Source organism: Argentina silus (assembly GCF_951799395.1).
Source record: "Argentina silus genome assembly, chromosome: 4".
NCBI classification, from domain to species: domain Eukaryota; kingdom Metazoa; phylum Chordata; class Actinopteri; order Argentiniformes; family Argentinidae; genus Argentina; species Argentina silus.
In genome coordinates this window covers 4,793,406-4,809,760 of record NC_139658.1, presented here as the reverse complement: position 1 = coordinate 4,809,760, position 16,355 = coordinate 4,793,406, and the positions used below count along the sequence as shown (strand labels likewise).

Sequence of the window (16,355 nt, the reverse complement as noted above, 5' to 3'; positions counted from 1 at the left end):
TTCTAGTACAATTTAATCCTTGGAGGACTTTCAATCCATACTATACTGTAGCGAACGGCGGTGTAGAGCAGCTTGCCCTAAACGGGTATCAAACTCACAATCTTCCATTTACAAACCGGCCACGCTAGCTACAACACCAAGACAGTTAACTCCTTTGGCGGAGTTGCTAACGGGCCTTACACATGGTCGCTACACTATCCCCTCCGTTCGGGAGAGCTTGCCTTCACGGTTCACTATACCGAGTCCCTCACGTGGGCACGCCTCTCCGATGGCCTCACGGGCGCCATCCCACTGCTGACACCAGTGTAGTGAAAGGCGGGGTAGAGCAGCTTGTCATAAGCGGGTATCGAACTCGCAATCTTTCCCTTACAAACCGGTCGCGCTAGCTACAACACCAAGAGAGTTAACTCCCCTGGCAGAGCTGCTACGGGCCTTACACAGGGTCGTTACTATACATTTCTGCATGCCCCCAGAGAAAGGACAAGGATACGGTTGTTTGGATGTCATAATTTAACACAGTCAGTAACACAGTGTTTTAACTCAGTGTATATAACAGCTAAAGTTGCTAAAGTGTCTCAATACCAAGATTGTATGGCATTGCACATGAAATAATCCAGAGAACCAGAAACTTTCTCCGTGCCCACTGAACTACCTCTCACTTTTTCTCACCGCGCTCTCAGACTCGAGTAGGGCAAGTTAACGAATAGGATCGTAGGCTCAAGAAGAAGGCGGAACTTAAACGACCCCCACAGCTCAGTTTCAGAACATTTACAAATGCCGTTTATTTCTCAATCTACAAATGTTCTGTTGCTGCCTGGAAGAAAGGGGAATTGAGTGCACGCATTTATCGGGGAGCTCTCTATCCAAATAGACCAGACGTGAAAAGACAAAGGAAGAGTGTTGTAATAGTAAAGAGTTGGAACATACCCAATTAATCGCGGAATTAATCAGAAACCAGCGTGGCACTCGACTCTGGTAAGATTGTGTTCATGTCTATTCCAATAGCCTGCCAATGAGAAAGGAAACACTGGTGAACCCTTTTAGCATGATTTATCAGATAATATAACTAGCCTTTCGTGGTTTTAATTTGGTATGTTCAATTTGAACTAGACAATAAATTGCATCCTAAGAAACTTGCATCCTAAGCAACAACTGCGTCTTATAACCACAGTGAATACAAAGGAAACAACCTTTCCTTATTCACATGAATGAATGATGCCTTCATATCTTAAATATAATTCAGTCTATTACTTATTTTTCTATTGTGTGATTAAACGAGGAACACTCCTGATCGTTCTGTCGCGGACCACCATGTGCCTTCGAATGGTCATTTGTCAGATCATTTCATTGTGTGCGGCGACTCCAACTTTTAACCATTTTTTCAATGAATGAAAGCAGATATCAAGATTGGCTTGTATGTCACTGTCGGATTCATATCTTTTTTTGGCGTCAGTAGCCCATGAAAACAGTGAGACTACGTTCCTAATTAATACCACAAAATAAAACAATTGGTAACCTATTATATTATGTTGCATGTTTGCATCTCTAGGCCTATACCAGACATATTTTAGGCTGTTGAGTTGAAACCCTATTTTAATTTGGCCGTATTTGCTGTAGCCTGTATTTAGTTTTTTCTTAAATTTATTACTTCACGTTTGATCATACACATAATGACATTTTTGCAGTCCTCTAATTGTGTGTAAATCTAAGCTAATAGTATCCTTGCCTTTACCCTTACTTTGTTGTAATATGATCTCCATGTGGATGTAGTGTAGTCATTTCCCATACCGCCTACGTCAAAACGCCAATGAATCCAGTTCCTCCTAAAAGGAAATTATAGAATAAACACATGAATCGAATTACCAAGATAAACCATTCTGTCGCTCGACATTCGCAATGATAACAGATATGGACTCTCACATTTATACATTTTAATTCAGTAATATTGTACAGTATAAAGCAGGGGCTATATATATATAATAACAATACACGTATACATACACTATGGGATAAAGGAAAGAAATCAACATCTCAATTTCTATATACCAGATCGCACACACGTCGCGGAGATTTCCTAAGATCAAAAGATCTCAAATGCGTCGCGCATATTTTTAACGTTTCTGAACAAAAGCAAATTTCGTAGGTTGGAATTGCCCCGACAAGGCAACAAGTAGCCGATCAGGTGGACTGCCTGCGATATGGAAATACACTCAAGCAAACCTCAAATAGCATTTTGACGGGCTATCATTGAGGTTTAGGAAATGTGATTTTACAGGATTTTATTTTATATTGGGGCTGTATGATTGTAGTGACCTGTAATTTCAAGTTGAGGAGAAACCAGTCGGATAGGTCTAATCAAGGAGAGAAACGTCAAAACTCTTGGTGGCAAGACACGTAATTTTCACCAAATCACATGTTCCTCTTGTCCTGTCACATTAGGTCAACATCTGAGCACCCTGTTCTGCTGTTCCTCTGTCCAGCAGCTGAGGCTGCTCAGTATGACATCAAAAGACCATAAGTCAGAGCTTAGGGGGAGGCATTTTGGTAGTTTCATTACAGTAATCATGTTATTTTGTGTCTGTAGATACGGTATAATTACCTACTCTTTTAAGTACAGTGTTTGTATTATACTGTATCTTACCCTCACTAGTGTACATTGTACAAATGAGTGATTATGATTGACTGCTAATACTAGTTACACAGTAATGCAAACACTGTAATATAAAGTTTGACTGAAATTTGCTTAAAGTGATGCTCTAGTTGAATTCTAGTTGAGAGCTCTGCATTCAGAAGGTATTGTTGGAGGGGTGGATGGAGGTCTTGCCATGGCTATATGGGAATATGCCAGCTGTGCTCTTCTGTCAGTCTGAAAAGCCCTTTGTATAGCTCTGTTTGAGGCAGCTCAGTTTAAGTGGCAAGCGCTGTGTGGAGTTTATTATTGTCATTGTTACTGGGCCCCCTGTGATTTGTGGAGTTGGACCAACCATGTCACATTGTAGTCTTTATCTACCTATGTTTGGAGTCACAGGACTGTCATTTGATGGTTTTCATTGTTTCTGCTCCAAGTGGCTGATGTGCTGTTGTACTGTATTTTGTCCCATTTTCTTTTTCAAATCGACGTAATGCAATATTCACACCATTGTTCACACACTAAAAATGAAAGTGACTGTCATGGCACAACACTCTGGTTTATGTGTACTCCTGGCAGCCTTCACAAGAGTGATGCCGATATGTTCCAAAGCTAGCTGATGGAAGAGATGGGTCTTTCTTCAGCCTATTTGACTATCAATCTTGTAGATGTTTCTGTACTATAGAGCCATGTCTATGTTTGAAATATGCTCCTCTACAGCAAGAGTGAACAAATGGAGCATCTTTGCAGGATTACTGCTGAGAGACCTAATATGCAGTCATCGAACACTATATTAGGAACACTATACTAATACTGGGTAGGGCCTCTCTTTGCTCTCAAAACAGCCTCAATTCTTCCTGGCACTGATTCTACAAGATGTTGAAAACATTCCTTTGAGATTCTGCTCCATGATGACATGATTGCATCATGCAATTCCTTCAGGTGCACCTTCAAGCTGTGAATCTCCTGTTCAACCACATCCCAAAGGTGTTCTATTGGATTCAGATCCAGTGACTGGGAAGGCCACAGAAGAACACTGAACTCATTGTCATGCTCATGAAACCAGTTTGAGACGACTTTTGCTTTGTGACATGGTGCATTATCATGCTGGAAGTAGCCATTAGAAGATGGGTAAATTGTGGCCATGAAGGGATGCACATGGTCAGCAACAATACTCAAATAGGCTGTGGCATTCAAGCGATGATTGATTGGTATTAACGGGCCCAAAATGTGCCAAGAAAACATTCCCCACACCATTACACTACCTCCACCATGAGAAGGTGTACAGGTGTTCCTAATAAAGTGCTCAGTGAGTGTATATTTAAAGAGCTCTCCTGGAGACCCCAGGGAACTAATTTACCTTGCGTTATTGGCTGTTATACAAGACTTGTGATACATACTGATAAAAAAGGTCAATTCTCGGACACAATGTCCTGCAGTGAATCCAGATGTTTTATTCCGACAGGAGCTTTGAATGCACAGAATAAATCAGTGGTTCAGAGCAGCACAGTAGGACCACATAGACCGTCTGGTGTTAGAGTCGTGTGAGTCAGACCTTTGCAGAGTCACACGTGTAAGCAGACCCAGACTCAGAGCCAGAGCTGGGCTCAAACCCAAACTTGTGCTCCAAGTGTCAGAAGAAGTGAAGTGCCTCTAAAAGTGGAACATAATTGCAAAGTGCCCCCTGTGGCTAGCACTTGGTTACCAGGCTATTTCCTACAGCTATGCACTGAGGGCTCCACCAACACCTCCATAATGAAAGCTTGGAAGTCAGCTACGGTTTATTTCTTTCATATAAAGTTCTCAGCTGGACATACATTCAGTTTCAGTGTAGCTGTCGTGCATTTGGTTCTTCATAGTTATCCCTTAATGTACAGCAGCGTTGATGGCAGAGCATTTACTGTGGCATCTCCTGTTGATTTCCTTTTGCTCATACTATAGTATAGGTTGTAGTATAAAAGCCCTAAAGTTATTGTGTGAGGTGGTAAACTGGGGCAGGTATGCCTTAAACATCAGTTCCTGGTGGACAGTCACTTACACCCTTTAGTTGCTGAAATGTGGAAAATGGCCTCTTTTCTTAAATACTCTATCAAAGTTCAGACTGATCTGTACTTCCATCAAATATTGATTTAGATAATTGTACTCTTTTGTTCAGCCCCAGTACTATCAGCATGATCTCTGTCTTTTACTAGTTTGAGTGACATTTAAATGTCTGAAGTAACAGTTAACTCATCATCACAGTGGAAAATTGGTTTTGGCTCCAGGAGCAGACCAGAGGAGAGGGAAAGAGTTTGCGTCATAAAATGTTTTTTGTTCCAGGTTTGGAAAGGGACTTTTTTATGTGTTATGTATTGTATTATATGGTTTGAATATGCTTTGGTTGTGCTAGTGTATTTGTTTGGTTTGGGTTGGGTAGCATAATCTTACTCTGTGTTTGTCTAGTTGAATCAGGTTCTTGACAGGAGAAAGTACTAGTGTAGATCTGTTTGCAGAGCTCACGTGCCTGGCACTCATACTTTGTGACGATCAGCCCACCTCCCTCTTCCTCAGTGTGTGGTCACGGAGGAACTGCCAGGGGGGTGTTATTTGATTATGGTTTCTTAAAGGTCTAAGGAAAGCTCTACCGGATAATGGTTTATTCCATTGCACTGTGTTCACTGGGATATTCTCATAGTAAAGAAAATATGATATTCAGTTCAGACCTCTCTTGCATTTGTATGGTTTCCCTTTCCCTATGAGTTATTATGATTATGTTCCATGACATGGCTAAATTTAATGAGACGTGTAACTGAGTAGAACAGCTGCACTCCAGATTATCGACTCACATCTCAATGTGGACTTGCATCTCACTGGCTCACTGCCTCAATGTCATCCCATTTCTGTCCCAGTTATTCCAAAGTGGACCACCGCAGAGAAAAAGGGGGCTGGAAGTTGGAAGAGTCAAATGTGGTGGCAATGCTCTCTCTGTGTGCACATGCATAAGCTGGGCTCTTAGTAATTATGTATCAATATTGAGGGTCCCAAGCCATGGTGGTCTATCTAGACGAGTGAGACTTTGATGGAAGATGAAAGGTCAAATGGAGTGCATAGCATCCTGGTTACTTTTGTTGGTGAAACACAGTTTTATTCCACTCTTTTGTACACTAAGTTTTATAACTGTGTAATAAACGTATGGGTAATAACAAACGTCATGCACACATGCATTGACACACGTCCCTTTTGTCAACTTTGCCACGGTAGAGGGGGTCGGATTTCGAGGGCTGCCAGGATAGGATCATGTGGTCTTTGTATCTCGGCGGGCATGTGGCTAGTGGTGATTGGGAGCTGGTGCTACCAGGCTCCCTGGTAGCACCTCGTGGCTGCTTCTGACATGCCGCCGCACAGGCAACCTCTGTTTCCTCTGCTTCCGACAGATGGAGTTTGAGCTCAATGGATTAGTATGATTTGAACCACACTAATGGGTGAAGAGACATCAACCAAATGATAAAGTAAATAATGTAGAAAGTTATAACTGTTATTAACTTTGATAGTGTTTTACAGAAACATTCTTGTGTAAAAGCCCCAGTCCCACACCTGGTTAAACACTTTGAAGGGTAAGCATACGCCTAATGTGTTACATAATGGTACCAGTAATGCTGGTTACTTATCATGTAGTGAGTTGTGGCCTGTGGACCTCCTGGTTGTAATGCTCTACAAGGATATACCCCACCATCCAGCTCCTTGTAAGTGACAGAGAGAAGTATTGTCTGGCATGTCTACCCCCTCAGAAGCGGATGTGTGCAAGGCAATGGCATGGTGTGTAAAGGTCTATGGCAGGATATGTAAGATGGAACTGGAGCAGCACCACTGAAACATGAACATGTCTAGCACATGGCTGCTACATTACCATAGTACACCGGAACTTAGCCTCGCCTCAACCAAAGGCAGTCTCACACTTTCACTGGGAAGTCTCACACAAGTTTCGCTTGCCAAACCTGCTTCAAGTGAGTGATAAAGGTATGATTGATGGTATGTCAGGTAGTGACAGAGCCTCTTCTTGGACAGAACTAAGTGCTGAAATCCCCTAAAGGTATAATTGTTACGGTAGTAGACTAGTGGCCTTGGTCTGAGGTTGGCTTGGCTACCTGCTCTCTCCTGTCCAGTGGCAGCTGGGAGCAAGAGGATGCTGATAAAATGTGTGAAACTCCTGTGTAGCTGTGCGTGTCACCAGTGTGAGTCAATACTGCTGATTAACTATGTTTGCTCGGGTGTAAAAATGGAAAGCTACTCACAGTCACTAATGGTCGTCACACCTCCTATCCCCTCAGTGTAACAGAAGACAACTAAGGAACACCTTTGTGATGGGTGGGGACACAAGTGCCAACTGTAGGTAATTGCCATTTAAGTGGCACACTCAGTAAGGCAACAAAACATTAAAGCACAAAACGAGAGAGTGCAGCAACACAGGGTAAATAAGGGGCCAGAGAGACCGGCAACAAATCTACCAACATGGAAAATGTGTGTGTGTGGTCTTACCTGTGAACTTGACTGTAACAGAGGACTGAAAGTGAATGACATGGACAGGTTGTACCGCTCTATAAATACACATCACATTCTACCATTTCATGTACGCTCATAACGTGCTTAACTCAAGGGGGGCCCAGCCATGGGCCAGCTTATCTGGCTTTTTGGGAACGATTCACAGAACCCCCATGGAACACATGATTATTGACTGGTTCTGAGAAGCTCATGGCACAGCCACAGGCATAAGAGTATGATTCAAAGAGCAATGTTCCATAACCTTGTATAACCTCGAGATCCAGACGAGGTATGGCTATGTCATGATTTGTATGAATCTATGGGTTTTCAGGTGGAAGTCCATATGCTGGGATTTTATTGACTCCCTCACCCATATCCATGTAGATCCATTTAATGTCACACAATGTTTGTATTGGGAAATACAATAGACACATGTTCAAATATTTACATTGGGTTTGAAGCTAGAGACGGAAAGAATATGAGTGAGACGGGTGGTAAGGAGCCAAATCAATTATGGAGACAGGAAATGTACTATGACCATACACAGATATGGAGTCAAAGGTGCAATTGATTGAATTTGGGCTTCAAAGAGATAGATGGCAGAGTTCTGAGAAAATAGTTGTCTGCTTCTATATACATTTAAAACAATACATGGAGTGCAAAGTGCTATCTTTTTCTTTGACCCTGAACTGATCTTCTTATGCCTTTCGAAGGTGTCTACTGACCTATATTACCAGCCATAGCCATGGATATAGAGAGAAGGCTAAACATGGCTAATGCATAAATACACTCAGCCTTTTGCTGGCTCATCTGTTCATTAATAGCCTTTGACAGAACTGCCTGGACATGAATCTCACTGCTTGATCCAACTGCAGCAAATATTGCTGTCCACAAATTATCTCCCGGCCGACCATTCTGGCTGTTACTGAATTGCCTGGTTTTCTTTTATTGTGATGTCGATGCACCAGCATTGGAAGCAGTTGAGAGACATTTGAGGAGCTCAATGAGGGTCTTGATGGCTGAGTTTTCTTATGTTCACCTTGTGTGAATTAGTCTCTGATTGAAACCATCAGGCTTCATCACATTAGTCAGACAGGAATGCAATTTCTGTAGGGTTCAGCCTGTAAAAGATAATTTAATTTCAGCACCTATTATTGTAATCATAACTCCCGGACAAGTAGGTGTTAAAGAACTGTAATTGGAATGCCAAAAACTCTTTCACAAAGTTTGACCCTCTGTCGGTTGTAGTTCTCACAGCTTTCTCCCTGATGCAGTCCTCACAGTGGACGTCATCAAGGGCCCCAGCAAGAACTTCAAATGTATGCGACCCCTTCAATCTCTTGCATGCAAGGGCAGCTGATCCTCTCTCCAAGGTGTTTTCATCCACCCAATGGGCCGTGACCCCGATGTAGCTGCTTTGTCTTGCCGACCAGCAATCTGTTGTAGTTGAGACGAACTGAGCTTTATTTAGGTTTGCCACGACAGTCGTCTTCATGTGAGAGGCAGCTTCCGGGATTCTAGCCCGCACTGTGGGTCTTGAAATGACAGTAAGTTGAGGTTGCCGTGTGGTGGTGATGTCTGTGAATGCTGGTTACTGGACAACAGAGAACGGCTGGAGATGCAACTGAAATTGCAACTGAAATTGATGACAATCTTGTCAACAGTCGCCTGCTTGACACGTTTCCCTCTTCCCACAGCTGTTAGGTCTGATATCTTTGCTTGCTTGCTTGCTTGGTGTAGGGATATCTGATGGTTGTCTGGTCCGCTTGCACCCTAAGGTGAGGACATCATATACATTCTTTTTCAATGGATGTTTCCTCTGTAAACAGAAAGATATTATCAGTGTTTGCCCAATCAAATGACACATGACTTTATTAAACACACTTAGGTTGCTGGCATAGACAACACCTATACAGATTAATTCAATTAGTACACTGACTGAGTGACCATCGTTCAGATTTTGTTTGGTCTGTTTGTGTTTAGGTGCTTTGCTTGCTATTTGATATGATTGGGCAAACTGACCGCAGTTTTGGCACCAGTGCTATGCTATTTCATTTTCTTGCTTCGGATATAATTGTACTCTGTAATGAATAACACAAAAAAGTAGAGTACATTAAAAACATACTCAAGTGAAATTACAGACTTTTTACTAAAAAAAAGTATAAATCCTTGAAATATCTACTCAATTACAGTAACGTGAGGAGGTGGCAGGGTGTTAGGCAGGCAGCTAAAGATTATCTGGCAGTGAGACCCTTGTATTACAATGAGGCTGCTGTTGACTTGCCTTCACCCAGGAAGCAGCTCACAACACAAACCATTGTATGTGGCACTCCACGGGAGGCTCTGAGATCACTGCGGAAATTGGAAATGGGGTATATCGGTGTCACTGAGGGCATGACACTCAGCGGGGAGTTGTCATACCCGACTTCTCAAGTTGCACTTCTCCTTTCAGACCATGGTCAAAATCCTTATGTACAGGACTACATGACTAGTTTATATTGTGGATTTATCTAGTTCTGTTCACATCTCTTCTTTAGGCTTGTATTGTGGGCGTGTAGCGTGTGACAGATATGTGTGTGACACCAAGCATGGGTTCTGAGAAGAGGCTTTGAACCTTCTCAGCTCTTAGAATCTGGTAGACTTGTGACATCACTGAGTGGAACAGTGTCTGAGCAAACAGTGTCATGAGGTGCCACTCAAACAGACCGTGACCTGTGTGCGTATGCATATGAGTCAATGTATATACAGTGAGGATCTTGAGTGAGTAAAAGAGGTCAGAACTGAAGTTAGTGTGTAAATAACTGAGTCACTACATAGTCATGATGGGGACAAAGAGACTCACTGTTTAGGTTTATGATGCACATGGCACCCGCATACAGAGATACACCATGTACATTGTGCACGTAAACACACATATGGACACACGAATATGTCCATATGGTCTACATTCCGTCTACTCGCACCAACATGGCAGTAAACAAGTACAATCTCTCTGCTGCAGATACCTGAGGGACTGGAGAGGATCACACCCAGTGTACACACACAAGCAAGAGGGATTCTGGGATAACTGCTGCTCAGAACATGGAACCTGCCCAATCGGAGATGAGCATCTTACCCAATGGGAAAGGTCATGACCTAGGAGATGACATGTGCGTGCCAATGAAGACCATGCTTGAGGAGGACACGTGAGTATTTTGTCCTTTCTTTCTCATCCTTTTAATGTATTTTTTTTATAGGTTATGCCAATAAACATATTGCAGTGCTAAGCCCTCGTTATGCCAGTACCTTACACTGGAGAGATTTATGGATATCTGTTGTGTTGTGTCATGTAACTGTTCAGTGTGTGTTGGCCTACCTCTATGGAAATCGTAGCCCATAAAACATCACGTCACCTTCGTCACGTGTGTTTCTAAATTTCGGCCATTCCATCCAAAGGCTGGTTATTTACCCACAAATATTATCGACACATTGCAGAAACAATCCTCTTGGGCTTCTTTTTGTTTCTGCCATGCAGGTTGTGTTTCTTTTTTTTTGTCCTTGTGAAAAGTGTGCAACATCAGTAATGAGTGTATGGAAGACAGGAGCGGTGAAAGATGTATACATAAACCTGGTTAATATGAATGACTCTCTGAGTGGTGTTTGTCTCTAAGTGCATGTTTGTCTTGTTTGTTTTTGTGCTGCCTGTCGATTGATGGATCCTCTGTCTTGCCATACAGAAATGGTACTCAAAATGTCAGGTATGTTTATACAGAAGCAGATACACACACGCACAGTTTATCGATCGACCATTTGACATCATTACTCGCTACGTAAACAATCCCTGGAGCAAAGCATGCAATGTCAACATGAAACTCCCTCCTGGTTTTGTCCCCAGTTTTAAAGTGCTGGTTTCAGTCTTAACAACCATTTCTGTATCCTTCAGATTTGATGACGGAGATGGAATCCAGGCAGAGAGTGAGGAGTTCCTGCCCAGTGGAGATGGGAAGAAGCCCACACGCTTCACAGATGTAAGTGTCTTTGACAGTCTATCCACATGCACGGCAGCTCCAAACATCACAAGCCTTTGTCGGCTTAATCTTATTGAGTGAAATTAATCTGAGATTCTTGTATTTGTTTTGTCAGTTTGAGGGAAAGACCTCTTTCGGCATGTCTGTGTTCAACCTGGGGAATGCTATCATGGGCAGTGGAATCCTGGGATTGGCTTATGCCATGGCCAACACTGGCATACTCCTCTTCTTGTAAGTGAAACATTGTTTCTATGCATCTATATGCATGTATGTGTCTAATCCTGCCCATCCTCCTCAATTGTCTCATTGCCTTTACTTGGCTGAATGTTCTTCCCATACAAACAGTGTGAAGATACACATTTTCAATGGGCTAACTATCAAATCACTGACCCATTCAGCACAGGTGATGGCACATTGACAACACTTCCCTGTTGTGATCACCATTTACATATGAAGAGCCTGTGGAGGTGGAGCTATAGGATTGAGAAGAGTGCTTCCCGGTGATGGCCCCTCAGGTTGCAAGGCTGCACATGGGGTCCACCACTGTCCACACAGTGGGCAAAGGGGGTTGAAATATATATATATATATATATATATATATATAAAGATATAGATATAATGTACCATGAATGCTATCTACCCCAGAGCTGTAGCCCTGCTCAAGAGGAGAGCTGGGTTGGGATGGGGGTGGTAGTTGGCTGGGGTGGGGCTGGGTGCTGACTGGGTGCTGGGTAAGCACCTCTGGTGACGTAATACATCCCACCGCATTTTCGTATCTCACCCCCCCCCCCCCCCCCCCTCTTTCCACTCACTCTATCTCTACTCCTCGCCCTCCTGAACGCATACAGGCCCCAGAAAGGCCACAGCCCAGAATAGCCCCGCCTGCCAGTCCCCATGCACATGTACAGCCCCCCACTGTAGCATTTTGCATGTCCATTCTCCTTTCTCAGCTCTGCTCTGTCCCATAGATACAGACAGCCCCTGTGACCCTGCCTTGGTTTGTTTAGCTGTAGAGAGCAGGCCTTGGGACCAGGACAAGGACCGCTTCAATCCCAACGCTGGGAACGGGATCCAGCAATTCCCATTCCATAGATTCCAAAGTGTGATTCTCTAAAGATGGGGCCTGTAGACCTCTTCCTTAAAACTCATGGTCACCTGCAGTTAAATAAGAGACCATGGTCGTTGTCGTCACCATCCCTTTGGTGGATGTGTCCTGATATAGGCCTACATGTTTTTCCACAGATACAGTTAATCTAAATATAGGTAAACAAGGTCACCTATGGCCACATTAAAGCCTCCCCTGTGTACCTTCTTGGAAAAAAAATGTTTGAGGATTGCTGCAAAGAAAAACCTATTGTTTTACCATAAGTCTCTGTAATGCAGCTTTTATGAGAAATTCCTGTAAGTAAGAGGGTTTTTCTTTGCCTTTGTGACCTCCGGCTATTTTACAGAAGCTGTTGGTCTCGCATGGCTTAAGGGTTTCAGAGAGATATATTAGGGTGGACGTCTAGAGGCAGGAATGAATTCTCATGAATTTGTTCTTCTGAGCATCATGTCCCAAAGGTGTTTTATTTTATTTTTTTTGTCCAAATTCTGTCTTTTCATGCAACAGTTGACCACGTTGTTAGAGCATACTCTTGGGTGTGCAAAAACCTGTCCACTTTATTGAACATTTTCCACTTTGCAAGTTTGATTAAGTGGCATTCGAGAGTAGGCCTAACACCCCAGCGGTTCTCAAGGGAGAGAGTAGAGCCAAATGTTCTCTGCCTTACTCTCCTTGTTTAACATTTCCTATGGGACTTAGAAAGAGCCATGATGAGCCTCTACAGTACGTCTTACTCAGCACTGCTCAACCTTTCCCAAGGGACTCAGGAATAGATTCTGAATAGAGTGCCTATAAAATGGCCACGTAGCCAAGATCCTCTGAATTCTCAGTGGAATGCCAGAGCTCAACCTCGCCTCGCACAAGGGCCAGATGCTACATTATGATCCTCACCTCTGCTGTAGTCACAAGGCCCTCATCTGGCCACAGGAGCTGGACAGAGGTCTGGGAAAGGTGATGGGGGGGGGGGGGCGCCAAGACTGCCCTCTGATCCTTTAGGAATGCTGACCAGAGAGCACTTCTCTCCCTTACCCAGGGGTCAGTGCCTCTGTAGGCGAACTGTGGCTCCACTCTCCCTCTGGCACAGGGGCATAGGGGAACAGGGCTGTGGGAAATACTTGTTTCACCCACGAGTAGGATTACTGACCTTCATTACTGAAAGGAGAGTTATATCCTTTAATATAGGAGAGTTAGAACACCCTAGTCCCCTTACCTAGCTCCATGATCAAACATTATTTTCTCTGTTGGCATTTTAGCGTCTTTATGATATTGAAAGGATGTTGAGAAAGCTCTCTTTATTAGCAGGGTTTGCACTGTGAGTTCACACGGCTATAGCTGGATATTTCAGCTGGTCATGAGCCAGTGTTGGCATTGTTCTTGCGAGTGTACTTTTCCAGTCTTCATACAAAAATCCTCTCATACAATTCATTCCTTTTTTATGAAACTGAGATGTTTTCCTTGGAATTACAATTGGGGAGCTCACTGTGTAGCTTAACTCTACTCTGTAATCCTACTGTAAAGTACAATTTAGTTTGTTGAATTGGCTCATATCCAAGCCACTAAGGAGTCTATTCCCATTTCCGTGTGCACCCCCTTATGGCCACAGATCTGTGGTTTACGTGCCAAATGTGCATGCAGATCTCCAGCATGGGTTTTAATGCCCCCCCCAGTACATGTCATTGTGCCAACTGTGCTCTTTGTTTAGAGAAACTCAGATTTGAGTTGTGTGTCTCATGAATATCATAGATATGTGCATTCTCATCTGTTATTATAAACGGGAAAATCTCCATGTACCCTGTGCACTGGAGAGGCTGCAAGTCCAGCCACACTTTTGGCAGTGTTTCGAAATTGCATCTTTTGCTTTCAGTAGCCTATTTTACAAATGGTGGTTGATTTTAATCAGGTAATGTAAAATCCTACTCATGGTCATTTGTTTAAGTGACACTGAAATCAATACTCTAGGAAAGATTAATTAGAGACACTCTTCATTTTTGTAGAGAGGCAGTAGTCAGGGGCAGGAGTTAAAGTGGTTGCCCAAAAACGGTAAATACAAATTACTGTAAATATTGGCAAACTTTGTTAACCTTGGGGCAAAACAGTCAAACTGTATTTGTATTTATTGTTGTAGTTTACCTGTTTCCAACACTTCAGTAAGTTTAACAGGGCCAGTCTCAAAGTGATGTCTCCAGTTATGTTTACTGTCTGCAGTTTATGACATACTTAATTAAAAAAAAAACATACATGTAGCAGCATTGAAATAGCAAATAGCACTGCAACCTTTATCTGTGGTAGACTAGAGTTTCACTGTTGAGTGTTCTTGGTCATCTAGCCTACCTTGAGAGGTTCAGTTGCTATTAAATAGCCTGAATGTATAACATGTTACATGTATTACCATTGCTTATTCCAATGAATGGCTGATGTTGATCCAGCTGTAGACGGATTTGGTGGTGCCAGCCATGTGATTTTAAATGTATTGAAATGATGCTGATACAAAGACAGTGATCATTTGATCTTCCATTGTGAATGGTGATCAATGCCCCCCTTTCCAGCCCTCCAACACCTTTTTACAGTTGAATGAGCATGCCTGGTGGATGTTCTGAGGATGTTGCGCATTGACTGTAGTCAATTATTTTGCCATTGTAACGTATATAGTATGGGCCAACAGGCCCCTCCCACCTATGTTCTGTTGTTTGTAGGATATTTAAGGAAGATACAGACCATTCATTCTTTTTTTGGGGTTAGGCCTGTGATGGGCACCATTCTCCTGTGGGTCCTTGACACAGCGTTAAACGTATGGTTAAACTTCCATTAGTTTACTACAGTTTGTTCATCTTCAGCTGTCTAGCAGAGGGATGCAGGTTGTCCTCAAGAATTTGGGTGTACTTGGCAGCATCCATTTTCCCTTCAGTCCTAACCAATTGCCCAGTCCCCGCTGAAGAGAAACATCCCCACAACATAATGTTGCCACCACCATGCTTCACAGTAGGTATGGTGTGTTTTGGGTGGTGTGCTGTGTTTGGTTTTCGCCAAACATAGCGCTTGGAGTTCAGTCCAAAAAGTTCAATCTTAGTCTTGTCTGACCATAAAAACCTTTTTCCACATGGCAACAGAATCTTCCAGGTGTGTTTTTGCATAGCACAAACGAGACTGAGTGTGGCACTTTTTCAGAAAAGGCTTCTTTCTTGCTACCCTGCCATACAGGCCAGCTTTGTGTAAAGCTTGTGAGATTGTTGTCACATGCACAGACAGACCAGTCCCAGCCATAAAGACTTGTAAGTCCTTCAAAGTTGCCTTTGGCGTCTTGGTAGCTTCTCTGATCAATGTCCTCCTGGCTCTGTCATCCAGTTTGGACGGACGGCCTGATCTAGGCAAGGTGTTGGTGGTGCCATACGCCTTCCACTTCTTAATGATGCTCTGAACGGTACTCAGAGGGATAGCTAAAGCCTTCGAAATCTTTTTGTAGCCTTCACCTAACTTGTGCCTTCCTACAACTTTATCCCGGAGGCCTTTTTGAAAGTACTTTTCCAACCATGGTGAATTCTTTGCAGAACCATGCACTTCAAGTAGTGGAATCCTCAAGAAACAGCTGGTTTTATTCTGAAGTAATCAAAACCACTACAATTGATGTCAGGTGGGGGGCAATTAGCCTGGTGTTTGATCTGGAAGTTGATTGGTTGCACCTGAGCAAGTTTATAATGGTATACTCTAAGGGGCTGATCACTTATCCAAACCAGGTATTTCACTAATTAATTTTTAATAATTGTCCTTTACATTTTTATTTTCACTTTGATGAGGGTTATAATGTGTACATACAGCTCAAAAAAGTTAGATTTTAATTTCCAGGGTGTAATGTGACAAAAGGTAAAGATTTCACAGGGTATGATGACTTTCTATAGGCACTGTACATGTCTTTATTCTTAACCCGTCCAGTCCTTTCAGTTTTTTGTGTCAATTCTTCAATACGTAGGACTACAATTCAAAGTTTTATTGTCATATTATGTACTGGGATACAGTGTATGCGAGTACAATTGAATTCCTCATTTTTAGAGTGAGTAATGTCTGGAACGCATATTTGGCAACACTGTTTCAAATTCAGGAA

General features: G+C 42.8%; 1 protein-coding gene across 2 annotated transcripts in view; it reads left to right on the top strand.

The window, feature by feature from the left end:
- Positions 1 to 804: 804 nt before the first annotated feature.
- Positions 805 to 16,355, top strand: part of slc38a3b (solute carrier family 38 member 3b) — a 28,979-nt gene continuing 13,428 nt past the window's right edge. The window contains exons 1-5 of one of the 2 annotated variants that reach the window (XM_083668723.1): positions 805 to 975; positions 10,149 to 10,332; positions 10,864 to 10,884; positions 11,070 to 11,154; positions 11,270 to 11,385. In XM_083668723.1, coding sequence (XP_083524849.1) covers positions 10,229 to 10,332; positions 10,864 to 10,884; positions 11,070 to 11,154; positions 11,270 to 11,385 — 326 coding nt within the window. In that variant the 5' untranslated portion in view covers positions 805 to 975; positions 10,149 to 10,228. The remainder of the gene's footprint in view (positions 976 to 10,148; positions 10,333 to 10,863; positions 10,885 to 11,069; positions 11,155 to 11,269; positions 11,386 to 16,355) is intronic. The other variant, XM_083668724.1, reaches the window with a different exon arrangement.